This window comes from Rhea pennata, chromosome 4 (assembly GCF_028389875.1).
Source record: "Rhea pennata isolate bPtePen1 chromosome 4, bPtePen1.pri, whole genome shotgun sequence".
In the NCBI taxonomy this organism is placed as follows: Eukaryota; Metazoa; Chordata; class Aves; order Rheiformes; family Rheidae; genus Rhea; species Rhea pennata.
In genome coordinates this window covers 35,797,821-35,824,829 of record NC_084666.1, presented here as the reverse complement: position 1 = coordinate 35,824,829, position 27,009 = coordinate 35,797,821, and the positions used below count along the sequence as shown (strand labels likewise).

Genomic DNA, 27,009 nt, shown 5'->3' with positions numbered 1-27,009 from the left:
CAGTCTGTATGAAACCTGAAAAAGATTTGTGAAAGCAGCCTATAATAAAAATCACACATGCTTCATAAAACACTACTTGATAGATATCACTTGCACCATTAGGAACTAAACGACAAAGGATGTAATTTCAGTTCTGGCATGCAATATTAATCGAAAGCCTTTAAAGCATCTTGCTGATGGGAACTATGACAACATGACATTGAAGAATTACAGACTAGGGACATCTATCTTAATCAGATTTTCAAAGTAAATGCCATAAAATAGAAAGTTATTTTATCTTCACAGGGTCACATATCACATATAGCATATAGTTTTTAAGCTTGTTTGCTCTAAAACTATCAGGGACAAAAAATTCGGCCTTTCAAGTAATTTTTGAAGTTCAGTTCATATACATTACAAAGGTTTTTGTGAAAAACATATTTCATAGCTTTAGCAAAACAAGAGTTAGGAACGGAAGGTTTATGTTTGGTGCAGTAAGGTTTCTAAAACCTTATGAAAGACTGAATTCTAGAACATATCCAACTATGCAAAGTTGTGATCAATGTGAATTTGTTGGGGAGGATACTTTGCTAAAGGGATGTGAAATGGAAATACAATGTAAGAGGTATACTTTTGACTTGAAGTAATACTTCTATAAATAGCACATCAGAACAATTTAACTGAAAGACTTTGGTAAAACTGATTTTCTTCTTTTCCTGAAGACTGTTATTTTTGTTTGTTTGGTTTTTTTTGTTTTTTTGTTTTTTTGGTTTTTTGGTTTTTTGGTTTTTTGCATTAGATAGTATGTTGTGCATGATTCATTTATCTGTTTTCCAGTATATATTTAATCCAAAAAGGACTACTTCCTTATATCATATGATACAGGAAATTATCAACATGTTCTTTGTGGTTTAAAATACCAGTGTTACATGTTAAGGACTATCCTACCCCCCCTCCAGGGAACTCCTGCTGCTCCTCTCCTCTCACAGTCTGGAAGATCTTAGTCAGATACTTACCATATGTGTACCGTGAGATCCTCTTGAGTTTCTCCACAACCAAATAAGTCCCTCTTTCCTTTTAGAGGATGGAATTCTTTCTTTTTTCTTCACATAATAAAATAATGGTTAGATTTAAAGCAAAATGTGTAATGTGAATAACAAAGTTCAAGTTTCCTTTATAATTCCTACCAAACTTAGGACACACAAATAAGGCAGTGCAATCTTTCAGAGCATATCCTGCAGTTAAATTCACTGGTAGTTGCTCATTCCTGGGTAGTTTGACAGGTTGTCAGACCCTGCAGGCAGTGCACTGATGAGGAGACAAACATTGGCCCACTTTGATCAAGCTACTTGTATGATTTTTTCCCATTTTATATTATAATAGTATATACACTCATACACAAGCTAAAGATGCATAACTTGATCAAAGTGTCCTTGTCGCTTCTCTACATTTTTGTCACCACATAGAAGCACCAAACAGAAGCAAGTACATCAAGAAAAAGTGAGCAACAGCAGCGGTTAATTTTCTTTTCTTCAGTATATCCATTAACTGTAAAGTAAGCAGAAAAAGATAGTGCAGGCTGAGAGCAAAAGGGAGTGAAGGGGCTCTCCCACAGTGGTAGCCACAGTGTCACCTGCTTCCTTGGTCGGAGCATAGGGTTCAGGTCCTTAAAGCAGTTGGCAGGGCAAAGCCAATTTGCGTATTGATAAAATTAAAAAGTGTTTGTTTACCACAAAATAAGCACATACTGCAAGTTATCTTGTATTGCCACTATAGCTTGTAGTAAATGACCAGAAAATGAAAGAAACAGTCTTAAACCCCCTGGCAGAAGTACACAGAGGCAATGGCTCATTCAGGGGAAAAATGGCTCGTTCAAAGGTCTTCGTACGAACAAATGAATGTTTAAATAGGGAGTTTAAAACTCTAAATTTTATTTTTGCTTTCATTAAATACAGCATCTCATGGAAGATGCTCCTGCTTGCAGAGTGAACAGTTTTACTTTAGGAAGCCCTGGCCGTAGCAGTGCAGTAGCCGCTCCTAGCCCATGGGAAGCAGGGACTTCGCTGCCTTGGGGACCTCGAGGAATAATTAAGCCGTAAGACCCACTGTGTTCTCTTTGCCGAGATTTTCAAGTTAGATCCCCCTTCAGTACTTCAGAAAGTGCTCACAATACTTTCAGGGATGTGTCCTTGTGTCAGTTAAGTAAAGTTTTGAGTCCATCAGAGTTACTTAATCATGAAATCAAACCAGCTCTTGTGGAAATTACTTTTGATCGCTAGCAACAAGGGGCAGGATTCAGAGCAGTGACCTGGAAATGAAGGGTTATCTTTTTTGTTATCATTCTTCTAAGATGTTCAGTCTACTCCAAGCACCTGCTTGGAAGGAGCTCTTCTAAAGATTGGGGAAAGAAAGGAGAAACTCGATTAGAAAGAATTAAGACTCTCACAGACATAGATACTCGAATAGGTTGTATTCCCATTTAAACATGTTTATATCCTAATGAAAGTCTTTGCTTTTGTGTTTGTCATGGAAACTCAACTTTAATGTTAGTTATACGCTATATAAAAGACTAATCCTTATCAAATGGAAATCGCCTCTTTTTCCTAGATGAGTAGCTAGCTGATAGGCCACAATGATCTGTCTGTTATGCAAAACTATCACTTAAAATGCAACAAATTACTTTTCTTCCTGGACCCTCGGTCATCTTTTCTCCTTTTGAATTAACCCCTCTCTCCGAAACTGCAGTTGTTATTGTAAATGTCTCTGCCTATCCCCTCACCTTTTACTCTCGCGTAGGCATTTTTCTGTGTTCTTTCATATGCTATTCAAATTCAGTAACAGTTAAATGATAAAATTAATTAAATGTAAATTAGTTTTTGAAAAAGAAAAGAGAAAAAGGTTTTGTGAAAGGCTACAGCATGCATATAATTTACCTCTACAATTGGAATGGCTGCGTTGCTTCACTGTCATTCCCTAGGGTAAATAACAATTTAAATATGCTGTGAAAAACTAGTAAAACTATAGTAAGACAGCTCTCTACCCAATTTCTTATGACATTTTCAAGTTCTGTACCTGTGTTGACATGTTTAATTATCTGATGCTGACTTACACAGCAAAGGGCCTCAGAAAGGTGGCGGTGGTTGTTGTAACCGGACAACTGGAATGCATGGGAAGGAAGCTTGTGATAATAATAAATAGTGTGCGGTTGGGGCCCTGAGCAAGTTCTAGCACTGTTGATTGCTTCAGTAACCAAGGGAGGAAGAACTGATTCATTTGGGGATTCACGTTCCCCCAAGAGCTGATTGCCAGCACGGCAGGAGGAGTTACGGGATCTTTCTTCTGGCTGTTGTGGTATGTGCACAACTATCTTCACCAGCGCAGGAGTAGCTGCTGAGCCCATGAAAGACGTATCGGTGTCATGATCCAGGAATCACTGAAACGCCTTCTGTCTTTGTTAAGTCCTTATTTATGAAAGCAAGGATACAGTGCTTTTCTGCCTGTGACACTGATTTCTCCTGCAACTTATGTGAAATGCTTAACATCAGTGTTTCAGTTTCCCTACAGATGAAATGAGATTTAATTTCATAATATCACAGTAATGTTGAGAAGCTTAGTTATTACATAGGATTGTGGTAATTTTCTATGGAAGTAGCTAAAGAACTGCTTTCAGATTCTTTTTTTAACAATTAACTTCTTAAGAGAGGAGTAAAGAAAGTGAATCAAACTCAGGCTTAAATATAGCCTCCAAAACATGACTGTTGTGATGATTATATCTTCCTCACAAATCAGTGGTGTAAGATTGAAGTTTCTTTTAGAAATTGCTTGGCAATCAAAAGACCTGTAAATTAAGAAAATCAGGTGAGCTGAAGGAAAGATTGAAAGAGCAGCCATTAGCAGTTTCTCATTCAGAGTGATGGTATAGGGATGAAGAAATTTAGAGGACCACAGATTTTAGCTCAATTGCTTTATAGAAAATCTAATCTTGCTAGACTTGATTGGATCCAGTTACTATGCCAACATTCATATCTACCTGTAACTCTTCTTACACAGTTAGAAAAAGATATGAATTATTCCAGTATTTTCAGGCATTTCTGATTTTGTGTAGGCTGTAGTTTTGCTGTCAATTTAAGCTGCATTTGGACACTAAAGAACGGCACCTGGCAGCATGTTCTGGAGAGAGGTGAGCGGATCTTGTTATACAAACTTTATAAAGTTGTATTTGTCATCCTCTTCTACTTCTCTTTTACCACACACCTTACAGTCATAAGCTCATCCCCTGACCTTTAATTTATTTTATATGTTGTTCTATAGTTTTAGCGTCAGTAATGTTTATATGTGGTAGGGCAGAAGGGCTTTGTAGGTTGATAGCAAATATGTGGGGCAATAATCTGAATCCAAAATGATGGACAAGAGTAGCTGGGCAATGGTGTGAAGAATACAGTCTCCTTCCTCTAGCGTATTACCCATGTACTCACTATAGCTCTGTGTTTATTTTGGGAGTTCATAAGCATCCTTCACTGATCCTTTCCCATGCCACTTGCTCAAGTGTGTGCGATGGTCCATCATCTGCCTGGGACAAGTCTGCAGGCCTGGGTGGCATGGTGGTCCCCTTGCTCAGACCTGCTTGCGGGCAAGCAAGCAGTGTTACTTTTGCTGCTCAAGATTGCGTCTGAGAATGTACTGAAGGGAGGGTATATTTGTACTGAAATTGTAACAAGACAGAAATTAGAAGATTTATTGGCAGCTGAGATTTCAAATGAGTTGAGAGATAAAGAAGAGAGATGGCAGAATCACATTGTAGATTATAGGAACTGCAGAGGTGATCAAAGCAACGCCATTCATCAGGTCTAGGCAGGTCAGACAGTCAAAAAGGGAGCAACACAGAAAGGAAGATCAGGTCCCTAAGACAATTTTAAATGATTCATTTATCTCATTAAAAATAAATAAATAAATAAATAGGACTTAATTTTGCTTGTAAATTTTTCCTGTAATGTAAGTAGTAATTTTTAGACGCACATGTGTATATATATACACATATGCACAGTATATATTTTTATATATAATATAGGGCCACAGTTAATTCTGCACCAGCTGAAAAATAGCCTTAATTTAACTCAGATAAAATTTTAAGTAGCCATGAAAAAAAAAAAAAAAAAACACTTTGCTAGTATTAGCCTGTTGAATTATCCTGTAGCTGGCTTTTTAAAATTTGCCTTAAAGCCCCTGATAGTGATTCTAATTATATGCAGTTGCACACATTGGTGTTGGTAAAGACAAAGCTGATCAGTTGTTTTCTCCCCGAATGATATTTTTTCATGAATGTTTTAGGGTTTTGTTCGGGTTTTGTTGTTGTTGTTGTTGTTTGTGCTTTTAACTTGGTGAAAACGTTATGGACTATTTAAACGCTGCCACTGTTTCAGTGCCAGATTGGGCATTGCTGTCTTTTGTGACAAAAGTTACACCAACCACACCAAAAATCTGGCAAGCAAGGTTCTCTATAAAGAAATGATTCCAAAAAGATAAGGCTTTGTTTTCTGTCAAAGTTTAGCATATCTGTTCCTTAACAGTTTCAAGTTTTCTTACATTCACAACCTGAGAAATTACTCACTGTTATTTTTATAAGTCACCGATAAGTTATCGGCAGCATCTGTACTTTTCCGTGTGTTCTCTGTACCACTGTGCTACTGGTTTTGAAATGGTTCACAGTTTCAACCAGTTCCGAACAGGGAGTTGTTTATGAAGATCAAGCTACTAATTTAAGAACTACATGAAAGCATCTACACCATGAGCCAAGTGCAAGCCCTCTATCTTCTGCTCTGATTAAGACTTGCATTTTATTGCTAAGCATGTTCTACTACGTTACTTCAGAAAATAGATTGCAACTTGAATTACAGATAGTCTGCGAGTGGAATTTGGTAGATACTCAGGCCAGAACCCTGGTCAGCCATGAGCAGATTGGATCTGTCACTCTTTAGTTTAAAGTGTTACGTTTTTAAGTGTCATCAGTCATCTCTAAATCATTAGAAACAAAGCGTCTTGAGGGTTTTTTGTTTTGTGTTCTGCTTATGTTGTAGGCAAGGTTTGTCTTCTGACTTCCTAGCTATTGAATTTGCAGAAAAAATTGTTAAAACCTAACCTTGCTGGAAGTATTTGGTTGGGGGTTTTTGTTGTTCTGAGGTTTTGGTTTAAAGCTGTATGGGTGTTACATGCTTTAGTCAAGTCTCAAAATATTTCCACTACTGTTTTGATGGCCTGACTCTCTGATCATTTGTGACTTACTCCAAAACGTAGTTATACTGCATAGAGTGAAATTGGAAAATCTGTTCTGTGTGTGTTCTAATGGATGTGACGGTCGTTAAGTATATGAGTCTTCTGACGTTGTAATCAGATGTGATTCAGTCTGTTAAATATCCATGAAGCAACATCTGCTTCACAGAGTGACCTTCTGCTAAAGAATACTTAGCATCTATTAGCAGATCATAGTGCAGATCTGCCTTATTTGAAATGCACTAAACTAGAGTAGTCTACTGCTGTTTAGCAGCTAGCTTGTAATAATTTATTGCAGTTAAATAAAGCTTAAAAAAACTCCATTAAATAATTATAGGGATTATATGCATTTCGAAAACCTTTTGTGTTCTACTGAAATTACCCATTTAATTTCAGGGTTGGCTTGTTAAAAAAAAGCTGAAATCTAAAGGCACATTAGGGGATCTGTCAGATGCTGTTTTCTGTAGGTGTTAATAAAACCAGATTAAAAAAAAAAAAAAGATGAAACAAATTAAAACCAAAAGCAATTTTACCATCTGTTGTATATTAATTAGAACTTTGCGTATCAAGGGTAAACTTGCTCTTGGAGAATGTCACTGAATGTCTGCTAATAGAATAACAGGCAAATATATTAGATTGTAGGATTATATTGAATTTCTTGTTCTTATTTAATTGTAGTGTATGCTAAGATGATGTATAACAAACTTTAATTTTCTTTCTTCTTAGAACAACCTCCAAATAACCAAGGCCAGTCGACCCTGCAACCTTTGCCACCTCCTCACAAGCAACATTCAGCACAGCATCACCCATCTATCACCTCGCTCAACAGAAACTCGCTGACAAATAGGAGGAACCAGAGTCCGGCCCCGCCGGCTGCTTTGCCCGCCGAGCTGCAAACCACACCTGAGTCAGTCCAGCTGCAGGACAGCTGGGTCCTTGGCAGTAATGCGCCACTGGAAAGCAGGTAATTACTTAGGTGTCTCTGCAATCTATTGGACTTTAAAAACAAAACAAAACAAAAAAAATTGCTTAACATGATGAAGGATATGGATATCCAGCAACTAGTACTTCCCTTTATTCAGTCAGCAGAATTAAAAACTTCAGTGGAAGAAAAAATAAATTTTTCTAGTCTCCAAAATCATGATGATTTTGGATGATAGTGTTTGCCTTTGTAATATGTATTGCACAGTAGCTGGATTTAGAGAATATCTTAATTTAGAGGACAAATATTTTCCTTCCTGTTCATATCACATGTCTTTTGGCTGTTTGAAGAAATTTCTTGCCTTCCTTGACGAATTTGTATGTGTCAAACATACACTGCTCTGCAAATCAAATGTCAGGCAACTTTCAGTAACTCCTATCTGTTTCTAGCACTGAGATAGCACGATTTCTAGTGCTCTAGAAATACCTAACTGAGGCTAAATGTTTTCTAAACTTTTCTAGGGTTTCATAAGACTGAAGGAAGGACTCACTTAGTTCTGCTATAATGATAAATTTGTTCTCGTTCTTTTTTGTCTTTGAGAATTGATAACTGGTTCTAGGAAAGAAAGCAGCTAATATAAAGGTGACACAAGCTTCTTTAGATGCAGAATGATGTATGATGCAGAATGATCTATAATTTTTTTTTATAGGACCTACTGTCAGAGAGCTGCATTTACCTAGAGTGATTAATTAATACTCCTGTAAAAGACAGTCAGCACTAATTTTTTATTAACAAAAACTGTAATATTCCAATTTAGTTATCAAACTGAACATTTATACTTATATTCAGGCTGACAGTATTTCTTGAAAATGTTTATGAAATCCTTTAAGTTCATTTCTTTGAATCCTTTTAAATTAAATTTTGTAGTGAAGTAGAAAATAGTCAAACTGATATTGCCGAAGTAGTTTAAAGTATATGCGACCTTAAGATTCTATATTAGGCAGTTTTGTCCTAATCATAGAACAGGTAAGGTTGGAAGGGACCTCTGGAGATCATCTAGTCCAACCTCCCTGCTCAGCAGGGTCACCTAGAGCAGGTTAGACAGGGTTGCGTCCAGGCGGGCTTTGAAGATCTCCAGAGAAGGAGACTCCACAACCTCTCTGGGCAACCTGCGCCAGTGCTCCGGCTCTCTCACAGGGAAGAAATTCCCCCACACGCTCAGGCGGAACTGCTTGTGCTTCAATTTCTGCCCATTGCCTCTTGTCCTGTCACATGGGACAACTGAAAAGAGTTTGTCTCCGTCCCCTTGACACCCTCCCTTCAGGTGCTTATAGACATTGATAAGATCCCCCCTCAGTCTTCTCTTCCCCAGGCTGAAGAGGCCCAGCTCTCGCAGCTGTTCCTCATAGGGCAGGTGCTCCAGCCCTCTGACCATCTTTGTAGCCCTACACTGGACTCTCTCCAGTAGCTCCATGTCTCTCTTGTCCTGGGGAGCCCAGAACTGGACACGGTACTGGAGATGAGGCCTCCCCAGGGCTGAGTAGAGGGGCAGGATCACCTTCCTCGACCTGCTGGCAACACTCTTCCTAATGCACCCCAGGAGACCATTGGCTTTCTTGGCCACAAGGGCACATTGCTGGCTCATGGTCTGCTTGTCATCCACCAGCACTCCCAGGTCCTTGTCTGCAGAGCTGCTCTCCAGAAGATCAGCCCCCAGCTTGTACTGGTGCCTAGGGTTATTTCTGCCTAGGTGCAGGACTCTGCACTTGCCCTTGTTGAACCTCATGAGGTTCCTCTCTGCCCAGCTGTCCAGCCTGTCCAGGTCTGTCTGAATGGCAGCACAGCCCTCAGGTGTGTCAGCCACTCCTCCCAGCTTGGCATCATCAGCAAGCTGAACAGGATGGGACCCAGTACTGAGCCCTGGGGGACGCCACTAGCCACAGGCCTCCATCTAGCCTCTATGCCACTGATGACAACCCCCTGAGCTCTGCCTTTCAGCCAGTTCTCAATCCACCTCACTGTCCACTGGTCTAACCCACATTTCCTGATCTTCTCTAGGAGGATGTTATGGGAGACAGTGTCAAAAGCCTTGCTGGAGTCAAGGTACACAACGTCCACTGCTCTCCCCTCACCTACCCAGCCAGTCATTCCATCACAGAAGGCTGTCAGATTGGTTAAGCAGGATTTCCCCTTGGTGAATCCATGCTGGCTACTCCTGATCACCTTCTTTTCCTCCATATGTCTGGAGATGTAATCCAGAATGAGCTGTTCCATCCCCTTTCCAGGGATGGAGGTGAGGCTGACCAGCCTATAGTCCTCCTTCTTGCCCTTCTTGAATACTGGAGTGACTTTGGCTTTCTTCCAGTCCTCCGGCACCTCTCCAGTTCTCCATGACTTTTCAAAGATGATGGAGAGCAGCCTGGCAACAACATCTGCCAGCTCCCTCAGTACCCATGGGTGCATCCCATCTGGGCCCACAGATTTGTGGATGTCAACTTGCCCAGAAGGTCTCTAACCTGATCCTCCTCAACCAAAGGAAAGTCTTTCTTCTCCAGACTTTTTCCCTCACGTCCAGGCTACAGGATTCCTGAGGGCTGCCCTTAGCAGTGAAGACTGAAGCAAAGGCGGCATTCAGTAATTCTGCCTTCTCTGTATCCTTCCTCACCAGGGCCCATGCCCCATTCAGTAGCGGGCCCACGGTTTCCCTAGTCCTCCTCTTGCTGCTGATGTATTTGAAGAAGCCCTTCTTGTTGTCCTTGACATCCCTTGCCAGACTCAATTCCAGTTGGGCCTTAGCCTTCCTCGCCACATCTCTACAAACTCTGACTGCATTCCTGTAATCCCCCCCAAGTAGCCTGTCCCCTCTTACGCATTCTGTGTATTTTCTTCTTCTCTTGGGAGTTTTGCCAGGAGCTCCTTGCTCCTGCCCCCTTTGCTAGACTTCTTTCTTGTTGGGATGCACCACTTTTGAGCTTGGAGGAAGTGGTGTTTGAATACCAGCCAGCTCTCCTGGACCCCCCACTTCCTTCTAGGGCCTTAATTCATGAGATTACTCCAAGTAGGTCTCTGAAGAGCCCAAAGTCCGCTCTCACGAAGTCCAGGGTTCCAATCCTGATTATTGCCTTACTTCTTTCCTGCAGGATCCTGAACACCAACATCTGATGGTCACTGCAGCCAAGGCTGCCCCCGACCTTCACGTCTCCAGCCAGTGCCTCTTTGTTAGTTAGGACAAGGTCCAGCAGGACACCTTTCCTCGTAGGTTCCTCCATCACCTGTGACAAGAAGTTATCATCGATGCATTGCAGGAGCCTCCTGGACTGTTTGTGCTTTGCTGTGTTGTCCCTTCAGCAGATATCAGGGTGGTTGAAGTCTCCCATGAGTACTAGGGCCTGTGATCGTGAGGCTACTTCCAGCTGTGTGTAGAAGGCTTCATCGACTTCCTCTTGCTGGTCAGGTGGCCTGTAGTAGACACCCACAACGGTGTCCCCCATGTTGGCCTGCCCTTTGATCTTTACCCATAAGCTCTCGACTACCTCCTCCTCCGTCCCTAGGCAGAGCTCGATGCATTCCAGTTGCTCTCTCACATAAAGAGCAACTCCAGCACCTCGCCTTCCTGGCCTGTCTTTCCTAAAAAGCACGTAGCCATCCATGACAGCATTCCAGTCATGTGAGCTATCCCACCATGTCTCTGTGACTGCGATGAGATCATGGCCCTGTGACCACACACAGATCAGGCAATTCTGTTAAGCTTTTGGGAATGCCCATTCCGTTTCTTAGTGTTTGTAGACCCTACCATATTTCTTAGGTAACGTAGATCCTATGGGGCAGGGATTTCATCGTCATATTCAGATAATTTAGTAGATATATTAAGAAAAAAAATTCTTACAGAGCTGGTGAGTGTGTCATGGGGAAGAGTATGCTAATATTCAACATTTTCAGGATACTTGGTCTTCATAAGGCTGATAAGATCTTTTTTGTTTGCTTCTGTTGTTATATCAGTTTTTAATGTGTTTATAAATAAATAGTACTTGAACAAGAGTACCACTTCCAGCCTGGAGGAAATAATTTTTGGCTGAATAGAGTCATCTCATCTTGTGAATATTGCTGATGAAAAGCTAAGGGTATTTTAATGTTCAAGTTTTGAACACTTGTGCATGAGCTGAAATGTGAAATTTTCACATAAAAACTGACACAACCCTACTGTCATTTCTCTAATAGTCTCACTTGGTTGGAACTCTTGAGGTGAAGAACCCATCTTATTTGTCATTGATTTTTCCCTTTTTAGTTAAGGTTCCCTACAGAGTGTGATTCTCGGGCTCAGTTTCAGCTATATTAACAACTCTGTGCTAGGTCTCTTCCATCATCCATTTCTCTGCCTAAAAGACAGTTTGTTTCATCTCTGGCAATATTTTAGCTTATGCCTGTACTCAGTGTTTTTTTTTTCTTTAATCTTAGATGCCTGTCATTTAGAGGTACAGAATGTGAATGTCAGCATATATACATAGCCATGTTTCTGTCTCTTTAGGCTCATATTGGTGATGGGTGGCATAAAAATGACATATAACTTGCTGTTCTCTACAGCTGGATAGTGCGGAGGCTGTTTTTGGTATGTGCATGTACATGAGTAGGACGTATTTGGAAAACCTGAAGGAGATTTCAGTACCTATCATTTTGCAGTAGCAACATTTTGGAGCTGAGTTTTTTGATATACATTCTATAAGGTTGGATTCAGTTTTATGTTTAGTAGGATATTGTGTGATTTGGTTCTCTATGGAGTTAATATTTTTGTGTAAAACGTTACTGTTACTGATTAAATGGATGAACTGTCAGGTGATTGATAGATAATATCCAACAGGAATTCACAGACTTTTTTATATAAGGAGACCCTCTTTCCTTAAAATTTTAAGAGGGCTGAAAACCGTAACTTGCTACATGAATGCATCTTTCATCTTCGATGACATATTTAAGTGACACTGGGGTTACTGAGCAGTGGCAAAAGTTGTCTTCACTCTACTGGGGGTCAGTAAAACCTACCTTTAAGGAAAAAAGGAAGTAAGAAAAAGCCTTAGGTTTCCTGCAGCCTTCATGAACTTCTCATTGGCATTTAATGGCCTTTACTATTTGCCTCTTTCCCAGCCTCCTGTGAGTTAGCTTCAGCTGTAGGAGCAATAGACCTGCTAGGGAAGTCAGTACCGTGATGCAAGAATAACTTTTGAAGAAATAAAATAGCAGGGCTGTATCGAATAACTTTACACTTTGTTCCCCGGATTACTAGTCAGACAGATAAAATCATACAGAGGCCTGACTACATGTCAAGTGTCTGAATATTATAAATGAGGGTTAAGTAATCAATTATTAGCAGATTTTTTTAATCTTTCTTTTTTTATTAATATACTGAGTTTTAGCATTCTGTTCTCCAGCATCAAAATCGTATTAGTTACATTTTCATGGCTTTGCTTTTTAGTAGTATCTTTATTATTGAAATTTAAGAATACTGAGTAAATCACCTCGTTATAATGCTTTTCCTATAAATATTTGAATGCACAGAATTTCTCCTTTGCACAATTGCATATATTAGAGATTTGCAGAGGAAGAGTAAGTTAAAACTCATGAATCTGTTCATAAAAGCCAGTTGGTATCATCTCTTAATGCATTTCTCAGGCAGTGTTTCATTAATTTTAGCCACTGAATGTCTAAGATATATTTATGAGCAAGAGAAAATTTACATATTCCACTGCAGAAATACATGTCTGAGAATATTATATAACTTTATCCAGAATCTATGCTAAAGAGTCTGTGAATCAAAGAAGAAAGAGCTTTGCTGTTTCTTTCTTAATTGGCTGTAGAAAATACCTAAGCTTGTCAAACAGGACTGTATTTTGTATGATAGACTGAATTTTGTCGTTGGCTAGGCCAAGAAACTAGCATGTTTTTTTAGTTTATACTAATACTGCATAGTCTCTTCTTATCCCTAAACTACAATTAAAAACAGAATAGGTAGGAACAATACTATATTCAGTTACTTATCTGCTGATTTTACTGAGGATAAAGAGGGAAATGATTGAAGAAATATTTGATGACTGGAAAATATTTCAGCCTTTTTGAGCAATTATAGGATATGTCAGAGGTGATACTGACAAAACCATTCCTAGGATGTGTTACTGCAAAACCAATCTGTGAGCTTTATCCCAACATCATTGAAGGATGTGAAGATTTTAGGAAGTCTTAAAGTGTACTTAAATGCACCTAACAGCCATGTACCTTTACTGGGGTGGACTGCCAATGAAACTGGTAGCTTTAATATTGATTAAGGTGTGGAAAGGTTGTTGATAGTTTCCAGGGAAGTTTAAGTCGATTTGTATAAAGGCTGATTGATTGTCTGCAAAAGCACAGTCTTGCTGGAAGTAAAAGTCAGCCCAAAGTAGCTATTTTGTGCATTCCACTCACTGAAGCACTGTCCAGTTTAATCAAATTCAAAATCGTTACAGTCGCTCCGTCTTCCAGGTTTTCACGCCTGCAACTGATTAAACACGTAACCTCTATTCAGGAAAGGGATGATACAAGATAAAAGCACCAGCCAGGGATGGAGTTCAAGTCCTGCTCTTCTGAAAACCTCATATATCATTCTGGTCATGTCACCTGGCTGGTCTTTAAGTGGAGAAAGTAGTATCTGCTTTGCTTAGACTGCTGAGAGCCTGAATGCTTTTATAAAGATTGACATGTTGTAATTATAGGGGCTAGTATATATACCCAAGTTAGACATGTTCATTAAATCAAGCAACTGATTTTGTTTTCAAAGGCTGAAATTGAACAAATAAGTTACAATTTCTTGTGATGTAGGTTTCTCTGCAGCCAGGTGCTCCCCTGGCGTCTGTGTGTCAGTTCTAGCATACTGGGCCCATACACTTAAAAACTTCCCTTGGTGTGAATAGTGCATTACTTTAGATTTTTCCTTGGTCTGTCTGGCATCCTTCCTGCGCACGGATTCTTCGCTGTCACCATGAAAACACAGAGTTTGAACCACACTCTGCATTTTGTCCTGTGTGTCTCCGGCAAGCACCGATAGTCCAGGTTTCAGTAATATTTGTGCGGTATTGCTTGGGTTTATCATCCACTTCTTCACGTTTATCTAATAGTGAAAGCAAACACAAACCCAGCTATTGAAAATGTCTCAAGATGACTCCTCATTTCAGGTAGAAAAAAAAATGCAGATATAAACAGAACACTGATGCCTATTATGTTGCTCCATTTTTGTTTTCTCACCATTCTTGAGATTCTTTTGGTTAAGTCCGAGTCCTTGGTCCTTCCTTTCCCTCCCCTGCTGCTGTGCAGTGGCATTTGCAGAACGTGAGATCTCCCCTCGCCCCAGCAGCCAGCCCTCTGCGTGTTTGCTGGCTGACTGACTGTGCCAGATAGCCAGCAAGAGACTGTCTTTTATAGTCTAAGTTCACTTTTATTGCTTTACCTCTTTTCTAGCCTCGTCAAGTAAACAAAGTCCCCCACTTAGTGCTGTTCAGACCTTAAGCCTGTTTTGCCATGGGCAACAGCCAGGAATTTTATTCAAGGACTTGCACATAAATAAGGATCACCAAAGGGTAGTGACCACCTGATGGTAGCCTTGTAACACTGTGTCTTCAAATTACAATCCGGCATGTAGTTCAAAAGACAGCATGGAAGGCAGATAACTCCCACATTCAAAATGCAGTTTGCAGTTTTGCACAGATACAGGAGAGAGAACAGAATCTGTAAATTCTTTTTTCTGAATCACCGCATTCTTTTGTTTGAAATTGCCACTCTAATTTCATCTCTTTGTATCTTTGTGTACAAAAATTAGAAAATCAAGCAATCTTTGCAAATGGTCATGGCAACCTTATAGAGATGGATGTGTTTTCTCCAACATACCAAGATAGCAGTTATGTGACGCTAAACGTTTACATGATGCTAGCTGTTGACACAGAAGACAAAATGTGATTAAAAAAAATGATTATAACAGTCAAATACATCTGGGACAGTCTTTCCTATCTTTATATGTTACATTCTAAATTATATTTTAAATAGTTTTTCTTACTCACTTTGTAGTAAAAAACAAAATGGTAAACTTTGAGTGCAAAATTTCATTTACTTTCACTTAAAGAATGCAACTGAGGTTGTATTAATTCTCTGTGGCCTGATTTTGCAAGTTGTTGCCAACTATTCGCATGAGTATATATTTGCCAGGTCTGATTCTTAATCTGTAGTGTATTTATTGTTTAGCAAATGTGGTATCTTGGTTTCAGATCCACAAAACCTGACAAAGCAATATGATTTCTAATGAGTTACAATATTTTGGTTGGCACAGCATTAGAAATTTTTAGAAAAGAACTATTCCCCATAAATTTTCTTTCCTTTTTCTTAATGGTGTGGTGAAAATTGAATATTTATGTCCAAATTCTTGTTTCACTGATCGTAACTCTTAAAATTATAAAAGGAATAAGGTTTATTTGACTTATTTATCCAGCTGTTTATAGTATCTCCTTGTTACTATTTGATCTAAATGAGATCTGCATCTGCCGTTTAATAGCTAATTCATCTGTAAAATACATTGACACTGTACATTGATCTGCTTCAAGTTCCCAAAACTCTTAAACTTCCGCTTAGCCACAAATTAAAATCAACAGCCGGAAGGGAGTTGTGTGTTAAATTTAATTAGATAATCATGTTCATCAAACTTCAATGTATTGCAGGTATTTACTAGAAGACCCTGGCATTTTTTTAAAAAACTAAAATGTAAGCATACTGTGTCAAAAAAATGAAGACCAAATATTATTGTTCCCTGTAGAGCAATTACTATACAACACTGATTCAGATGCACAATTGCTAACTAGTAGAGTTAACAGAAATGTGCCTGGTTTATGTTTTATATGTGTGTAATGGGACCACCAAATGCAGGTATTCTGGCAAATGAACTGCCTTATATGAAACTCCTGTTAGTTGATACTAGGTCAACTAACAAAACAATGAAATTTATCTTATTTGTAATCCCTTCATTTTTAAAATTATGCTAGCAGGGATACCTCCTAGTGTGAAAGTTGTCCAGAGATGATAACGTGTCAGTTCCAAAGCATAATGGATTTGAGAATACAACATGTTATCAGAATGGCGATTCAGTTTATCAACCTCGCTAACATACTGTGTCACAGCTAGAATCATTATATATTTGTTCCTTTGTTTTCATGTCATGTGTGTGTTACATTATGATATACTGTTTCTTTTTTCTTAGTATGAGTGACCTCTGAAGAGAATATTAATCTAATGAATTTGACAATTTTAGTGTTAATAATGATAATAAGGAAAAACATTTTACGTAAAAGTTCTATGCCTAGATCTTAGGAATAGTTGTTTATTCCTTTCAGACATTTGTGCACAGTGCATTAATTATCCTAAGACAGCTGGAAATCTCAAAGTATTTTAATGGTATGTATTGCTGGCTTTACTTGGTACCACTATTCTTTTCTCTGATATGTAGACATATATTTCTACATATCTTAACAAAACACTGTCTTCGTTTGAAGTAAAGGGTCTGTTTTTCATTAGTCTGACCTGATAGTCTTCTCCTTGAGTTACTTTTATCAAAATCTGAAAACATAAATAAGATTCACTATGAGCAAAGTTATTTATAATGACAGTATTTGCATTTCTGCTAGGTAAGGCTTCCTAGCTTTTTTATTACTTTGTCCAGCTACTTATGGTATCTTCTTCAGTATTTTCTGAGAGTTTCAACTTTTTGCAGGGATGGGATTTGAAAACTTCCTGTTGTATTTGAGGAATAATTCTTTGTAAGGAGATTGATTGGGGATTTTTGTCCTATATTGGGGGAGGAAGGGTCAGGAGAGCTGAGTTATGAATCAAATGACCTGGCCATTTTTAAGGCCGTAGTGAGTTAGGTGCCGGATGGGGAAAAGTCAGGAGTGTGGAACAGAGAGGGGAAATGCAGAAATGACTGAGGACGAAGGGGGTAGATTTGGGTGTGAAAAGTGGTAGACTGAGAACTCCAGAAGGAGAAACTGGAAGTGGTTGGTTAGGCAACCTAGGACTTGGATGAATTGCTGGAAGATTATTAGAGCCTGCATGTCTAGGATGAAAATCAAGATTATTGCAAGTCTTCTATTGCTGGTTAATGCTTGCGAAATGCATTAGAACGACATGTACTGTGTCACCTGCAGGACTAACTCAAGAGGGAGAGAATCTTTGGCTGCTAACATAAGCTCTATTCGTGACAGAAGCCAGGAGCAGTGAGACTAAATGTTTTGTATCACTGATGGCCTAGGTCAGTAAGATGCCCTTCAATGCAATCTCTGAAGTTTCTTTGAATTTGCCTTAAAGAAAGTCACAAGTTAGACGAAAAGATGCTTTAGTAAACAAATACCATCGAGGCCATAAAGCTAAGCACACAGAAGTTACAAAGTTAAAAGGTAACCTCTTTCTCCAGTTGCCTGACTGGGGTCAAGCCTGCCATCCCAGTCAGTGCAGCTGAACTGGAACCAGAAGAGAACTTTAACAGATCCTGAAGATTCTTTCTGTCACGTTCAAATTGATAAGAAAAATACCAAATACCATGGAAGCATGAGACATAGATGACTGTAGAGTGTCAACACCCAGGGTCTCCGATAACATTGGTGGCACAAAAAGCAATCCAGCTCCAAGAAGATGCTTTCAGAAAGGAATACCATTTAAAAAGAAACAAACAAAAAAAAAGCTTCACCCTCTGTGAGCACAAGGCATAATCCTCTGCACTGATAAATTGCTGAGTGGTGGTCTCTCAAATATCTTTGCAGATTTTCGTATGTTGTACGTGGAAGAGTACGCAAGTTTAGCTTACAAGTTTTCACCAAGGAGAAACGTTTAGAGTTGTTAGGTTGGTGGTAGTGGCTGCAACTCAGAGGTTATGACAGTGTTGTCCCTGCAGTGACATGAATGTAGCTGAGTAACTGCTGGTAGCATTGTAGTGGCAGTGCAGAGTTCAGCACAGGTTATCACAGACTTTGAATCCCAAGAGAGCCGCAGTTATGGACATCAATAAGTGAGCTGAGATTCGCAGATCCATTAGGATGGAAACTTCAGCCTGTTTGCGGCTCGAGGCAGAATCAGATCCTATCAGTCACTGACACAGTGATAATACTTCACTTCTCTAACTTCCCTCTAGTCTTATCTCCTTTTAAAATGTCCGGTAGCTCAGACAGGACTCTCTGGTGCAGGTGAAATTTCAATCTTTGTTTCAACTTCTGCATTAATGTTTCGCTAAATAATTAAGTTCTATTTCTGAATTTCCCTTAAACCACATGTGCTTTTTGAAACTGTCTCCATGGACCTTTTGAGACATTTGCAGGAATTGTTCTCTTTCAGCTTCCTGAAGACAGCAAGGATAGTAAAAGTCAGATACAGGAGGAGTATTTGTGTCTTACTCATTTCTTTTATTTTCTCCCAGAAAGCACAACTTGTTCAATATTCAAGAAAGAAATGAGCCAAGAATTAGAATACATCATTTCAGAGACAGCTTTGATGGTCTGTCTCTCTGTTCCTCTCTCCTTAGGGATGTGGTTCCAGAAGAACAGAGAACAGGATAAGAAATGGTGATATAAAGCTTTATAGCTCACCTAAGCATTTCCAGTCATCACTGCAAAATTCAAATGCTTTATTCTATGTCTTTTTCCTTTGGACAGAGGATAACTGGAGTAGTATGAACACTCTCGGTGACAGAAGGTGTATTATGATGCCCCTTCCTGCTGCTGCCTCCGTAAGGGATGGGTATTGCTAATGATACCTAGCATCAAGGGGCTTAAGCGTAAGCTGGTGAGAGTTTGTGCAACTACTAGTCCTTTAAGAGACCCTTAAAAAGCCTATATGGGAGAGCAGAGCCACTTGATATTTATTGAGTAATATTTGAGTCTGGTTTCCCTCGCCTTTGGAAGGTAGGAACTGGGACAATCCTGCAGAGAAGAGTATGAGTAACTAAAATTATGAAAGGTCTGCTCACTCACCACCCAGCATGGTGAGTTGTTCTTCGCACCTGACATCCCACTCACCTTCTCACAGCACAACGTAGTGCTTGTTTGTTTTCAGTGCTCATCTTCACGGAGAGGAGAGGAGAGGAGCAGAGCAGCCTCGGCAAAGCACACCAATTATTCTGGTTCTTTTGATTCTAGACGTGTGTGTGCATATTATGCTGAAGTGAACTACTCATCCTCAGGGGAAGAGAACTGGCAGCCCAAATCTAAATTTGGAGGAACAGATAATAGGATGCTTACAGGTGCCTTGCATGTGCAGTAGCACTATATCCTTTCTTAAGCTACCAAGAAGGTGCATTGCAGAGGAACGGATTTACTCTTGCACATCTAAAGACAGAGGAGGTTTTTGCCTTTTGTCAGTATTCAGTGCTGCTAGTCACTGTGTCCCAGAAGCTTTCACAGCATATTAGGATACTGTTATGTCTGACTTGCTGTTTCAAGCATCTGCTGCAGGTTGCCATGCCTGACTTTTCCAGTCTTTCCTCAGCTGTGGTCACATACAGTGGCTTGGTAACGTGGCAAGGGCCAGATGTAGGCGAAAACACAAGCAGTAAAGAAGGCTCTTGCTGCCCTACTTCTTTTTCTTCATGGTTTTCAGGGTTTTTTATGATTATGAAGAAAGAGGTCCTCTGTCCAAACTCACCCAAATTCAACAGGTGTCACGTAGCAGGTGTTATGTAAAGCATATCTCTGAAACATTTGAATAAGCTGTTAGAAGAGGCTTATCTCCTGTTCCCACAGATGTTTCCTCTGTTTTTGCATACGGATAATAGCTTTCTTCTCTTTCCTCTTTCCCCCAGACTTTGATCATCATTTGATCTGATGTGATCTTGGAATTTTTTCCAGGATTATGCTAGGATTAATACTGGCTTTGAGGAGGAGGAAATTTACTTTTATGTCTTCCCAGACAATTTTTTTTGTTCCAGTTCTACACAGAAAGGAAGCTGAAAGAAACTCACAGAATAATATAGTTTCTGTGCTGGCTTGGATTTACGTTAAAGGCAGACATATGGTTCTGCGGAAGTCAGTCATAAGCCTGTGCTAAGGGCAAATACCACCAGCTACAAGGTTTCATCTCAGAAGAATGTTAACAGAAGATGAAGATAGGCATGAAGTGCTCACGGAGAAACAAAAATCCAATTCCTGCCAGAGTCTACTGGGAATGCTGAGCTCATGCCCCAGTGAACCAGAGTTCATATGAGACCTACTCGGTAATTTCTGTTATCTCTTTTACATCTTTCCTATAACATCAGTTGTCAGAGATTAATCTTCTCGTTCCATCTGCTTCCTCAACTCAGTGCGAAGAATCAGATTTATTGATGTGATCTATCCATTAGTGAACCAGGCAGAGCCATCTTATGTCAAATGGGAGATGAGGGTCGTGGTCTCGTTCAGAGCATCCAGTTCGATCCAGCATGAATAGGTTCTGTCAAGAGAGAGGGAACACACCATTCTATAGAAGCGGTGCAGTGATCGATTGTTATCTCAGACCACTATTTTTTCCATGAATAATAGTTTTATTCTGATTCTGACAGTTAACGTGTTTGGTAGGGTTTTTGCAAACAGAGTGTGATAATCCATTCCCTTGAGGGAGAAAATCAGCTGTTTTGGATTAAGCAAAGTCAGGAGAAATAAATACAAAAACTTCAATGGGAAAAGTTAGAGCAAGTTAAGATATCTGCAGCTGGAAATATCCATCCTCTCTAAAGTTACTGTGGTAAGATTAATTGATTTCTTTGCATGGAAATGGCAATAAAATGCTCATCGTTAGGCAGAGATAGAGACGTGCTATCTCCATATCTGTCAGGAAGGAATTATGTCAAGTAGAGGGCGACATCTCATGAACATCAGAAATCTTTCTTCTGTCCAGCTTTCCTACGCTCCTTTAGATCATGGGAGAAATAGGAAGATAAAGGGGCGTATGCCTCTGACGGAAGAGACTGTGCTATTGCAAATACTAATCCTTCTTCCAGGATCAGGCAGGTTCAGATGCATATATGGACTAAGTGATTGCCAGTCTTGGGGTAACATCTAGTGTTTATTCTATTGACTGGTGCAAACACTAATTTATAACTAAGATATTAAATATATAAAATGTGTCTTTGAGTTCCTTCAGGCATGGGCTGATTATGAGCACCAATAACACTGTCTACCAGACTGTCAGCATACTCTGGTTTAGCAAAGTATCCATACTGTAATATCATCAATATGTTCAAGAAGAAGGAGATTTTGTACTGATACTGCAGTAACCCATATGTGTTGGTAGTTTGCACTGGCTTTGCAGTATTGCCAAAACTTTGTAGAAGGTGTTACTACACTTTTGAAAAGCAGAACTACTAGTTGCTACTTTTTCTGTATAGGTAAATTTGATTTGGAGCCATTTTTGGACAAAACCTAGTCATTTTAGTTCAGATTAGCAATCATCACAGCTGTATTCATTACAAAATGGGTAATTACAGCATTTATTCCAATAAATCCAATAGTACTCTCCATTATGTTAAACATCAAAATCAAGTCATTAGGCATGCAAGCAGTTTCGGAGTAGGAGAGTCATGTCTCCTGAAAAGTTGGTTCTCGAAGTTTGAAGTGTAGCACCAAAACAGAAATCCACTAAAGTTTACCTTTCTCTTGACCTGTGTTAATTCAAAGTAGATTTGGTAGATTCTGCTTCTTGTAGCTTAGAGAAATATGACTGTTACGTCCCTAATTTTGGATGTCTAAGGTATAGGTATTACTGCTTCATGTGTTACAGTGATTCCAGTGTTGCAGATTGAGGACTTTGGCAAAATGGACAGGAACAATTACCTGCACCTTCTTAATAATTTATTTCTTCCTGTAACAGTGTCCACAGATTCAAAAGTCCTTAGAGGCAAATAGATAAATTTTAACAGTTAGATACCAGAAGCTTTGAGTTGCTTTTGATGGATGATTAACCTGGGCTCTTCAATGTGGAAACTGGTGTGTTCATTTCCATAAAGTATTTAACATCGTCTGTGATTACAGAGGCCAGAATGGTTTTGCCTTGCCTAGAAGAGTCAAAGGAAGTGTAAGGAAAATTTCAGCAGCAATGATCCCCCTGTTTTTTTCTCCTCAAATTGCAAGGAGAACAGATGAGTCAAATATAGTGGGTTAGCGGACTTGTTACTTGAACAAAAGAAATTTTCAGAGACTCACATATGTACTTAAACATATGGAGAGCTTTTGATACCTGAGTGTAAAATAAACAAATACAAAAAATGTTCTCATCTTTCCCCTCTCCTCAAGCCACTGTTGTCTTCCAAATAGCAGTTTTGTTGTATCCTGTGCTGAAGCAACAAGTATCAGAAAGTAGCTATCCTCTACTCCGTAGCTGCCTTTTCCTGCCCATAAAGAGCTTGAGGTTTGCTTTTTTGCTTTAGGCAATTACTTTCATAATGCTTTTGTATGTTTTACCCTACAAATAAAGTGAATCAAACAGTAATACTATTAAAATGTTGTCTTTACGTACTGCAGGGCAAACAGTACATACTCATTATACAAAAACAAGGGAACAATCAGTTGAATTTAAATTGAAATTGATAGAAGAAAATATATTTTGACGCGGTATGTTTAGCCTACAGACATAAATGCCACGAGACATGGGTGAGAGCATGAGTTGGGGCTGTTTAGAGAAAGAGTGAACTGTTAGTGAAGAAGTAGTTTGGATGGGTTTCAGATTCTCAGTTTGTACTGGCCACTTTTAGACCAGATATTACTCCTGACGATCTGCTCTGCTGGGGTAACGCCTTTTTCTGCTATTTGGTAACAATTAAACACAGATTTGGCACATATAACTGTTCTCTCTCAATCAATTTTATCCTTCTGTTTTTCAAGAGAACTAATGTGCTTATTGTACAAAATAGTGTACCAAATAGGCTTGTTGGACACCTCCCCCTTATGGCGTTTGGGTTTTTTTTGTTTTGTTTTTTTTGTTTGTTTGTTTGTTTGTGTGGCAGTCTTCTGAGCATTATAGTTGTTCTTCCTCATTCTGGTCTGTAATGACCTGAAAAGCCACAACACCATCATATAGATGGTGGAACTCATAACTGACAAAACGGGGCTATATCTAGGAGAATAGAGAAGACAATACTGCAAAAACCTCAGCTTGTTCTCGCCACCTCTGTGCAACAGGACCATGACATTTCTTTCTTATCATAGCAGAGTCTCTTCATTCAGAAATATGATTTATTGGACTCCAGATTCTTCAGGTACTAGTAGCACACAATAATACTTGAGATTCAAGGATTTGGGAGGGAGAAGTTTTGGGGGGGGTTATATATTATAAATAATTTTTTATTCTGGATAGAGGGTTTTGTATCTCTTACAACTGCTTTGTCAGTGTGTATGCATAAGACCTAGCAATATTAACCTGTACTCTGTGACAGTAGTTTCTCATCACTGTCATAATGCAAATAATAATGTGACACAAAATAACAATAGCTGCCTTAAATTTCTATCAAGGTGATACAGCCTGATGTGTATTCTCACATACTGTGAGAGGTTTAATTGAATTTTGCTGGGCTGTGTTTGCGGTTCCTCATTTAGTAAGAGTTTTGAAGTGGAGTCCTGTGTAAGTCTTAGTATGTTGTGACGTATTTACCATGGTATTCTGCACTCTGTATCTATGCTTGTGCTGTTTGAAATACTCTAATACAAAACCAAAATGCTGCCACGGATGATATTGGAAATGGTAAAGTAGGGTCTTTCACATGTCCTCCAACTATATGCAAAGTATTCTATAGATGATGCCTAAAACCAGAGAAGTCGTAGCTACAGATCACAGTGAATCCTATACAAACTGAAGTAATGCCAGTATTAGCAGAAAGGTCATATACCTAACATAAAAATATAGTGTGAACATTAAAATTATTCAATAGTTCTATAAAATTTAAGACTGTTATGGAATTTTCTTCTCTCTTTTTTTTTGGTGATAATTTATTCATATAATCTCTGTGCTTCTAGCAGTCTGGAGTTCATTCCAGAGCCAGAGATCAGATCAAAATCTCTGTTTTTATGTTGAGTTCATTAATGCACAGTATCCAGTTTCTTCTAAATTGCAATCAAAAGTTTTTGTCACAGATATTTTCCTCAAGGAAGTTATTTTAAGTCACATTTTTCTTGCTGGACTCCTGGCTATCTTATATCAGAAGTATCTGAGTTTATGGTCAGAGCCTGGCTGTCCTTGAATGTTTTTGTAATGTATCTCCATTTCACAGAAGACACTGTTTCCAGTTAACTTAATCTTTCTGCCCAACTCTTGATTTTTTTATATCACTTTTTTCCCCGCCTTGCTTTCCCGTTTACCGAGTTTAGTAGAGGTTACTTCAATTTTATTTTCCACAGAGGAAGTAGCAGCACAGAAAATCTTATTTGGAGTGAATCCTCCCCACTTCTGCTTGAGGAGGAAAAAAATGTGTGCATGTCAGCAGGTCCACACCACCACTTGATTCTCAGACAGTGCTGAGTTAAACTAAAAGTTTCATTATTTTTGTTTTATCTTTATTCATTTGCATGTGTTTTGTGACTTGGCATCCTTGAGGTTTTTAATGCTGTATTCCTGTCTTACCTTCTAAGAGAGGAAACTAAGTACAACGCCTGCCATTTGTGAAATAAGGGAACTTCTCAGTTGTCTTTGTGTCCCAGGATTAGTTTTTATGACACAACTTTGTATTTTAAGCATGGGGAGTAGTGAGCAGTCTATGGTTTAGAACTGTTAGTTCTTAAATTCTCCTCCCCTAAAATGTTAAGATTTAGTGACACTTTTTAATAGACATATATATTGAATAAGCAGACAGAAATATATATTGAATAAACATAAAAGTAGATGATTGCTTTAAAAAGTGGATTGAGTTATTTAATAAAACAGCAATAGCTTGTCTTATAAAATAAAAGCATGATTTGCTTGAATTTTGTGGTCTAAAACTTTAATAAAATTTGTAAAATGCTGCTTGCCTGCAGTTCTAGCAAGTGCTTGTCAAATGATCAGTTTGAAATGGAAGACACACTACAATAGAGGCTGGAGGCTTCCTATGAGGTGAAACAGTGTGATGGCTTGGAAGTCAGTGGCTGGTCAAGTAGTGCAAACAGTTTAGACTTTAGAAATTAGCTACTCACGTACCATGGTACGGAAAGACTAGCTAGATGGATATATAGATAATTAAAATTTGTGGATAGATTATTTTTCAAGAGCATAAGGCTTTCTGCATTATCTGGAAGCAGCCCGGATTTGTTGTGAGGGACCGCGTCCTTCCGAGCGTCTCCCCGGGATGCCGCTTGGCTCGGCTCAGCGAGGCAGACAAGATGTGGAAGCCAGATAGCGTCACACTTTTAAATACTCATCACTCGGAGTTAACGTAGCCGGAGAGTCTCTGATGACTTTTATTGGTAACTCTCCTCGTTAGAGGTAGAAATCCAGGCAAATTTTCTTAACTCAGAGCAAGGTTCCACTCTGGGGGTTTTGTCATTATACCCGAATAGCCATTCTGGATTTTTTTTTCCCACCGACATTCTCCAGCCAGCCTGCATGGGCTTGTATTAATGTGATTCAAAGCAAAGGAAGGCTGGCTGGGAGTGAGGAGACACACTGTGTGCTGCTTAAGACTGCACACTGCTGAATTCACATATAAAAGTTGCAATTTTCTCTCGTTGCCTTGATGCTGGAGGTGGACTGTCAGAGCTATGACAGCTCGCGCCACCACAGATATGCGGCCTTCTCCAGAGTTTATCTATGGAATTAACTCCTCAAAGGTTTTGAGAATATGGATTACAGCCTCTAGTAGGCTGTGCTGTACCAAAGCCAACATCTCAGTTCTCCCTTCCTTGCAGGACATAGAAAGATCTGAGGCTGCCTGTTATGTTGCATTATTTTGTTAATGCTTATATGGAGGTCCAGTTGAGTCTCATATAATACACATTTCCATGTTTAGTCTGTTGAGCCTCACACCAGGAGCAGAGGGTTAACATCGCCGATGGTACTTCTTATTTTTAAGGTGGAAGCTGCTTTTTAGAAGGAGCATTATTATATGTGCTGTATGGCACTCCTTCAGTTCCCCAAGACCGTGCATGCTGCACAGGGAGGAAACGAGGCTTCTTAGTCATTATTCTGGGACCTGTTTAGGTATTGTTGGTGAAAGGTAGCTGCAGACCCCCATCGCCACGTACTAGCCACAAGTGGAACAGCAGTAAAGATCAAGGGGATAAGATGCTTTAACATGACTCAATGAATCTACATGCTTTTTTGAGTATCTGAAATCATAGTAATGATGTTCTAAGGTAAAGCATGATTTTTGGCATAGCTAGTTGTTACTGTTTTGGTATTTGCTGCATAGAAAATATCACAACTTTTAATGGAGTACCTCCTTAGAGGCGATTTAAACCACGAGTGTGTTGTCTTTTGAAATCATTGGTAATCCTCTGTGCTTGGATGCACGAAAAGCCTGGGATGCAGTGTTGTGCATGAGTACATCTAGTGTATACCCATCTGTTGCTACTGCCAGCAAATTTAACGTTTTTCAGAAACGAATGTAACTTATGTAGCCTATTTACTGGGCTCATGTGTGTGGCGCAAAGGAGAGCACTTATGCTAAGATGTGCTAATTCGTCTATTAATCTCCAAATGGCAAAACCACACGCGAATAACAAATCTCTTTGCTGATCAGCTGCTGCTATTTCTCAGGCTGTACCAGGGCAGAGTAATTTCCAGTGCGTGCACGGCACGCTCCCACCGAGGCCGCTCTCCTGGTCGAGCTTGGGACGTTACTGTGCCCAGCTCCGAGCCTG

At 39.4% G+C, this 27,009-nt stretch overlaps 1 protein-coding gene across 7 annotated transcripts in view; it reads left to right on the top strand.

Moving 5' to 3' along the window:
* Positions 1-27,009, top strand: part of TENM3 (teneurin transmembrane protein 3) — a 319,443-nt gene that overhangs the window by 176,328 nt on the left and 116,106 nt on the right. For 6 of the 7 annotated variants that reach the window (XM_062575783.1, XM_062575781.1, XM_062575778.1 and 3 more), the window contains exon 3: positions 6,973-7,210. In XM_062575783.1, coding sequence (XP_062431767.1) covers positions 6,973-7,210 — 238 coding nt within the window. Of the gene's footprint in view, positions 1-6,972; positions 7,211-12,349; positions 12,358-15,002; positions 15,086-27,009 lie in introns of all 7 variants that reach the window. The other variant, XM_062575777.1, reaches the window with a different exon arrangement.